This window comes from Acanthopagrus latus, chromosome 13 (genome assembly GCF_904848185.1).
Source record: "Acanthopagrus latus isolate v.2019 chromosome 13, fAcaLat1.1, whole genome shotgun sequence".
NCBI lineage: Eukaryota > Metazoa > Chordata > Actinopteri > Spariformes > Sparidae > Acanthopagrus > Acanthopagrus latus.
Window position 1 is genome coordinate 26,498,980 of NC_051051.1, and position 8,057 is coordinate 26,507,036.

General features: G+C 43.6%; 1 protein-coding gene across 1 annotated transcript; it reads left to right on the forward strand.

Annotated features, from left to right (window-relative positions):
* The first annotated feature begins 275 nt into the window (after positions 1–275).
* LOC119031375 (odorant receptor 131-2-like) lies at positions 276–2,309 on the forward strand. The gene has a single exon (XM_037119805.1). The coding sequence runs from the start codon at positions 484–486 to the stop codon at positions 1,528–1,530; it is 1,047 nt and encodes a 348-aa protein (XP_036975700.1). The 5' UTR covers positions 276–483; the 3' UTR covers positions 1,531–2,309.
* Positions 2,310–8,057: the final 5,748 nt, after the last annotated feature.

Below are 8,057 nucleotides of genomic sequence, written 5' to 3' on the forward strand. Positions count from 1 at the left end.
TCTTTCACAAATTTTGGCCTTTTTTGTGTACCGGCACTTCAAATAAGCTGCCAGTACCCTTTTCTCCCAATCATCTACCATCTATCATACCACAGAACCTCAAGTTCACATTACTATTCTGTGTGCCACAAAATCTTTCATGAAAATGAGGGCTGACTAGATCATCAGTCAGTCATGAAAATGACCATGACCTTGTAAGCAGTGGGAGAAAATGGGGCGAGTGTGAAAGAGACAGTTGTAAAGAGTCACATTACTAATTTCTGATGTGAACAAGATGCTGATGTAATGATATCATGTGGGGTTGACCTGAGGACAAAGCATATATAGCTTGTGTTGCAGGAAACACCAGCAGCACACCACTTCTGCTGTCTGTGCAAACAAACATGTCCTCTAACTTGCTGACTTGACTGCTCAACTTTGATGAATAATTTGTCGTTCTGAACTCAACAGGTGATTGTGGTGATCATTTTGAGCTTCTTTGACATGATTAACTTTTCTTTGTTTGTGTTGCAGTTTACTGGTACAACAAGCCAGAAGAGTCTTTTATTCTTCACATATCGTTCTGTAATGTTGTCTGTTTTGCAGCCAAAGGCTAATATTACCACTTATTTGCAGTATCAAGTATCACATGAGCTAATGTTTTTTAGCATGTTATCTGTGGGATCAAGCTGCTCTTTCTTCTACATTAACAGTGTTTTGCTGTTCACCCTGAGGTCAAAGCAGGTGTTCTGTGAGACATCCCGTTACATCCTGCTGTTCAACCTGCTCTTTGCAGACACTGCTACACTGGTGTCGAACCTTCTGCTCTACATTCTGGCTTTTCTAGGGCTAAGAATGTCATATTATGCATGTGGTCCCCTCATTCTGCTCTCAGTTTTCATGATCACCATCTCCCCTCTCACCTTGGCTGTGATGTCAGTTGAGAGATTTGTGGCTGTGCGCTATCCTCTGAGGCATGCTGCCATCTTTACCATGAGAAGCCTGAGCATCATCATTGCTCTGGTGTGGGCCTTCAGTTTTATTCACATCCTCATTCGAGTTTTTATGCTGTTATATGTGTTCACAACAACCTCCCTTGATCTGCAAATGAATGACTTTTGCAGTATGGAAGCAATGTTTTTCACACCAATCTTTAATTATTTTGAAGAAGCATATTCCAGCATTCTCTTCCTGTCAGTTGGTGCTGTAATCTTTGCCTCCTACATTGGTGTAGTTCTGGTAGCCAGGTCTGCTTCAACAGACAAAGCCTCAGCTAGAAAGGCTCTTCAAACACTTCTGCTTCACCTGATTCAGCTGAGCCTGATTCTTACATCCACCTTGAGCTCCACCATTTTAACATCCATTGCTAGAAGAGTAGGTAGATTAACCCTCATGCGGATTTACAATGTATGCTTTGTGTGCCTGACTATCCTTCCAAGATGTCTGAGTGCTCTCATCTATGGGCTCAGGGATCAAACCATCAGGCCTGCCCTCAGGCAAAATCTGTGCTGTCGATGGAGATGCTCACTTTTCCGAAACAAGAGCCACTAACAATTTCAAGTGAATGCTTTTCCAATACACACTCTGCTTTTCAGCATGTTACACCATGTTGCTAAATATTTAAGAAGGACAATAATAATAATAAAACAATAATATGTGGTTATTCACCATTTACAAAAGTGATGATTGTATGGAAAGGTTTTGTGTTATTGGCTTTATTACATGTCTCTAAATTATTGTTCTTCTTGAATAACGTAATGGTGGTTTATTTTTCTGTTTGTCAGTGAATGTCCTCAAACAGTTATGATCATGACAATCAGACAGTGAAACAAAAGTGTATAGATGAAAAACACAAGTGTTAAATCGTGAAAGAAGTACATAGTAACGAAGTAACTTCAAATATTCTCTGATTTCAAATCCAGAGAGATGTTAGTCGGAGATACTAAAAATGAACAGTCAAACTGACAAGAGATAGTGTTCAACAACAGTAGCACACATGTATGTTCTAAAAGGTTAATAGGTTTAAATCAAGATTAAAATCTGTTGATCTGTGAAGGAGATTTCATCTTTAACTGGTGACAACAGTTATTTTCTGCTACAGCCGTTTGTTGTCACAAGAAATATAGGTAAGTCTTTGTTTATGCTCGATCTGCCAGGTTCTTTTAGTCTAATGAAATGTGTGTCCTCAAAAGAGGCCTGCAAGTCTTACAGCTTCATTTACTCAGTGTTGTATGACTCTGTGGTGGCATCAGCCATTTTCTATAGAGTAGGCTGCTGCAGCAGCACATCTCAGCAGCAGGTAGGAAGAGATCTGATGAACGTATCAAGAAGGCCAGCTCCACCCTGGGATGCCCTCCTGACCCAGTGCAGGTGTTGGGAGAGAGCAGGATGATGGACAAGCTGTCATCACTGCTGGTGAAGAAGTCCCGCCCCCTGCAGGTCACTGTCACAGCACTGGGCAGCTCCTCCAGCGACAGACTGATACACCCCAAGTGTGTGAAGGATATATGTTCATCAATTATGGACCAATTATCAGGTGCGATAGTCAACATTTATCTGGTGTGGCATGCAGTCAGAAAAGTTACAAGTTACTTTACTTCTTTAATTCATTTAATGATTAAAAAGTACGATATTTGCCTCCAAAATGTAAAGGAAGGAAAGTGTAAAGTAGAAGATACTTAAATAAATACTTAAGTTCCTCAAAATAAGTAAAGTACTTCAGTAAATGTATTTAGTTACACTCCATCACAGTATTTACTACATTTACTTGTTTTAATTTGTCTGACAGTGTGTTTAAATGTGACATTAATGAGTTTTGAATTTTTTTAAATCAGAATTTAAACATTCTATATGTAACTTTTTGCTGGTTATGAATCAATTTAACTCTGGTGGCTCTATGTACTACAGAGAAGGAAACAACACTATTAAAATGAATGCATCACCAGGTGGAAGATCTGACTTCAACTTTGGGGGAAAAACAAAATGATCTCCTGCTCTCCTACTGTTCTCCAGTGCGTCTCTCATGCCTCCTCCATCCAAGGTCTAGCCCACTACTGCATTTAAAGGCAGTGAGTGATTAGTAACTGGGTGCCCGCTCACCTCCACATACTTCCACCGCCCGACTTTGGCCAGGGAGCCATCTGGCCGAACCTACCCCCACCATCCCTCTGCGTGGAGGAGAAGCTCCCCACAGAGGGCTTGTTTGTTCCTCTCAAATACCAGCTGGCAAGGCTCCGTCCACTGGACAGGATCTGAGGCACCCTTTCGGGTGAGGTTAGTCACGGGGCTGGTCAGGTCCGCAAATCACGGAGTGAACTGCCGGTAGTAGCCAGCCAGCCCTAAAAACCGTCTCAGCTCTTTTTTCATCTTGGGTCTCGGGAAAGCAGCAATGGCAGCTGTCTTATCTACCTGGGGACGCACCTGCCTGCCACCCAAGTTGTACCCCAGATACGTACCTCCGTCCAACTGCACACTTCTTTCGATTGGCCGTGAGCCCTGCCAGTGACTTGAGCACCGCGGCCACCTGCTGCATATGCTCGGCCCAGCCGCCACTGTGAATGATCACATCATCTGAGTAGGCAGCTGCATACACAGCAGTGACGTGCAGTCAGGAGATTCAGGGGAGGCAAAGCTTCACCTGTCATCACTGAAAAAATAAAATATATAATAAACAAATAAATTAAATGATTATATTTATCAAATGGTTTGAACTATAAACTAATTTTCCATTTAACTTAAACAATTTGGATTGTTTTTTTTATTAAAAATCACTGAATTTTCACATTTCCATTCAAATACGGGGAAGAGACACACAGTAAGGCAGCAGCAACCTGAGCCTCACCTTGGATTGCGCAATCCCTCACAAACTGTGCTCTGCCATGCTGTGAGAGTGTGTCACTGTCTCTCTGTATGTCGCCAATCAAATGTTTCTCCACCCCCCCGTTTACTGCCCCATTCTCACCTCTACCTCCCTCTCCACGGCTTTCATGTCACAGACTCCCCCCACTGCCCCCCCTGACATTCACCCTCCCCCCACATCGGACACTCATCCCCCCTGCACTCCACCCTCCACTCTGTCCCTCTCGTCTCTCCAGGTGAGAAATGAGTTGAGGAAGATGAAGGTGAAGAAGGCTGCGTGTCCAGATAGGATCAGCTCCAGGCTCCTCAAGTCCTGTGCAGACCAGCTGTGCAGGATTGTGGAACATATATTCAACCTGAGTCTGAAGCTGGGAAAAGTGCCACTGCTGTGGAAAACCTCCTGCGTGGTACCTGTACCAAAGATCCCTCACCCTAAAGACAGCTACAGACCAGTTGCTCTCACTTCACACCTGATGAAGACCCTGGAGCAGGTCCTTCCTTCCCGCTGCTGTCAGACTTTACAACCAGCACTGCTCCCAAGAGAATATAGACCTCACCCTGTACCCTGCACTGTGCAGTATGTCTGCACGAGGTCACTTCTGTTTTTGCACTATCTGGTCAGTTTCCCATACACCCATATTTATTCCATATTTATTATCTGTATTTAAAATCTACATTTAAAAAAACAAAAAAACAAAACAAAAACTGCTGTTAATTTTGCACTACATCATGTAAATATGTACATATGTCTATTTCTTCCCTTTTTAATTTTATTGCTTATTTTTGCTATTGTTCCTGTTGTTGTAATATGTTTCAGTTTTTGTAATACTATGTCGCTGCTGTGACAAACAGATTTCCCCATCTGCGGGACATTAAAGGATTTCTGATTCTGATTCTGATTCTGAAAGAAACACTTTTAATATATGCCACCCCACAGGCCCCTGTTTCTGTGAATGAAATAGCTGGGGGCGGGTTGGTAAGGTAACGCTGAGTGGCTGGTATATGAGGAAATAACAATTTGGACAATTTGTCCAATCACCTTGATGCCTGTCAGTCATGATGAGTCATGATGATGTGACATCAGTTGTTTGTCAGCAAGAAAAAAAAGCAAATGAATAAAAGTTGACAAGATGATGTTTAGCAAGCCTAAACAAAAAAGCGGTGCGCAAAAGAGAAAGGAAAGAAAGAAACAGGATGAAGGTCTGCTGTGTCTGCAGCTGAGCACTGTCGGCCGAGCCGATGCATGTCTCTCTCCCCGGACCGGGAGAGTTATCATTGTTACCAAGGCAAGGCGTAGCAGAAAAAAAAACAAAAAACAAAAATATAGTAAAGAGGTATAAAAAAACGTCCGTCTATCGGCCCATTACTGATCGGCCCACCGGGAAATCCCGGTACTCCCGATGGCCAGTCCACCCCTGCAGTAGCATCTCTCTCGAGTGGCTGTGCGCGTGTCCAAGCGCGCGTGTGCAGTGTGCACAGTGCGCTTGTGTTTAGGGGCGCACAAAAAAAAAATTGCACCAGGGCCTATCACCATGATGTTATGCTACTGGCTCCTTCAGACCATAAGCATGCACCAAATTGACCTGCGCACATTATTCCACATTAATATGAAAAATCCTGACAGCTGGGATAATGACACGCTGATGATGGCAGCAGGATACGATTGGTGGCCGTCAAAAGCAATATTGTCTCACGCTCATCTGTGACACCATTGCAGCTCTCGGGTACATGAGACTGGAGTTTGACAGTTTCTATGAAGCCTACCCTGGCAGACAAAATGTCTTTACGATCACTTACACACCTTGTGATTCTCATCTTCGGATAAAGAGAGGGGGGGAAAAGTTAGGAATTGTGTCTCTTGGAGCGCTGCCATTGGCACAATCACCCTGGGCAGACTATCAATGCTCACTCGGTGTCAGACTCAGACAAGGAGAGAGGACTCAGATGCAGAAAAGCAGATGTAATGACAGGTTTTATTTTGCTGAATTGCAACTCTTCAGAATGAATTGATAAATCAATCGCTATGAAATACTATGAACAACAGACAAGACAAACAAGACACAGAACATACAGAACGGAAAATGCTCCCGAAGGAGGAATCTACACTGATCTTAAATACTTGACTATAAAACTTAAAAGGAAAACAAAATCTCTCCGAAGAGGTCAGCACACAGGCTATGAAAATTATCTACACTGAGTAATGTAAAAAGGTACAACAAAAGGCGCTCCACACGGCTATCAAAACTTCTGCGTAGCGTAACTGCAACCGCATTCCTCTTCGGATAAGCCGCTCACACATCACGTTATATTGCCACCTGGCATCCCTCACCTGAGCTGAATAATGTTGGCGGATGTAAACTTTGCTACCCTGGTAGGTGAGCTCATTCCTTTCTCTGGTCACTGCAAGAATCCACTGTTTGTTGTTAAAGTTGTGAAGTTTAATAACGACAGGCCTGTGTAATTTGTCTTTAGCGGCCCGATCTGTGCGCCCTGTCAATCCTAATTGTCCCTCGCTTGGTCTCTAGTCCAAGCATGTCTGGGAGCCAGGTTTCAAAAACTTAATTGCCTGTCGCCCTTCTGTACATACTTTGAGACCGATGACTCTTATATTCTCTCTATGGCTCATATTTTCGATGTCCTCGGTTCAGTCAGTTAATAACTTAACTTTTTGTTCAAGTTCAGTGACTTGGTTCTCCAGGGATGTGGTGTGGTCCTCACCTTCAGAAATGCGGCTCTCAGCTTTCGTTAACCTTTTAATGTTGTCCTCAATGCGGTTGCCCATTCTGTCCAAAGTGAACTGCAGCTCGGCAAACTTCTGCTCCATGAGGGCACTTCTCTGTAACATTCTGGGCAATAGCAGGTGCAACATTTTCCTCCACCAGCACGCCGCCACCATTATCCAAGTTAGCTTCAGCGCTGGCCATGTGTGTCATTTTATTTTTTGCTTCAGTGCGCGTTTTCTTCGATGTTTCTCTCAAATAACTTTTCCTTTCAGCTCCAAACATAGTTGCAAACAAAAACCACCAAAGTAGTTGGGGGTTTAATCCGTAAAAGTGTAGAAACATTTAGGACATTTAGGGCAGGAGGCCAGTGAAGTGGACCCTCTCACTCTGACTGTATCACATGACCCCCCAAAAGAAAGCTTTTGAACAACTCACCTTAGCAGTAGCTTGTTCCGCTCCCAGTCATCATGGTAGCCGAAAAGTATCGATCTCCGAATGCAACATAACTTTGACGAGAGTAAAGGTGGACCGGTACTGTCTTCCAGCAACATTTGAGGCACCTTTTTCAACTTCAAGGTCAATATTGGTTTTCACTAATGACAAAACAATGAATTATCCGTGCATTTATATGGAACTAAGCTTTAGGAGCGGTCCACCTTAATTCACTTCCACGTTACATCGCATTCGGAGATCGATGCTTCTCACTGGCAGGATAGCGGCGAGCGGAGGAAACATCTGCTAAGCTGAGTTGTACAAAAACTCTCTTTTTAGTGAACTCTGTGTACACAAACAATGCTCTCAATGCTGGTGTTCATGTGTAGAGACCCTGGTGATCCTACAAGCAAAGTTTCATGTTGTGTGGAGCCATCTTAGTGTTTTAAAAATAGAGATTAGAGACTCCCATTGAAAATGAGCTTGACCCGAAAACAAAAATACAGTAAATCTTAAAAGTACCTCTTTCGGGCGCCGCATAGCTCAGTCGGTAGCGCGCGCAACCCATGTGCCGAGGCTCTGCAGCGGACCCGGGTTCGACTTCCGGCCCGGGTCCCTTTGCTGCGTGTCACTCCCCGTCTCTTACCCTGTTTCCTGTCCAAACTCTTCAGCTGTACTGTCAATAAAGCCGAAAAAGGCCAAAAAAATACTTAAAAAAAAAAAAAAAGTACCTCTTTCATCACAATTATGTTTTTACACAAAGCTTTTACTCATACACATTACACAGAAAAAAAGCTTAGGTTGCATTTTGGCAAGAGTTTCACTTTAATCTAGTTCCTCTGTTGTGCAGGCGCTTTTGACGCTCCTGGGCCTTAAGCAAATTCTCCTGTGACAGCTGCCCTAGTGTGTGGAGTTTTGCTCTAAGGTCCAGGACATACTGAATTTTGTTTTTACTCAGGCTCGGCCCCTCCTCCCAGCTTTCCATAACCAGGTCCAGAGCCCCCTGCGGTGTTCTGTCAAAGAGAAGTTCAAAGGGAGGCCTGGGGTACCTTCCCCACTGCAAAC

Excerpts from the sequence above, each read along its gene's own strand:
- LOC119031375 (XM_037119805.1), top strand. The coding sequence starts at position 484 with ATGATTAACTTTTCTTTGTTTGTGTTGCAGTTTACTGGTACAACAAGC.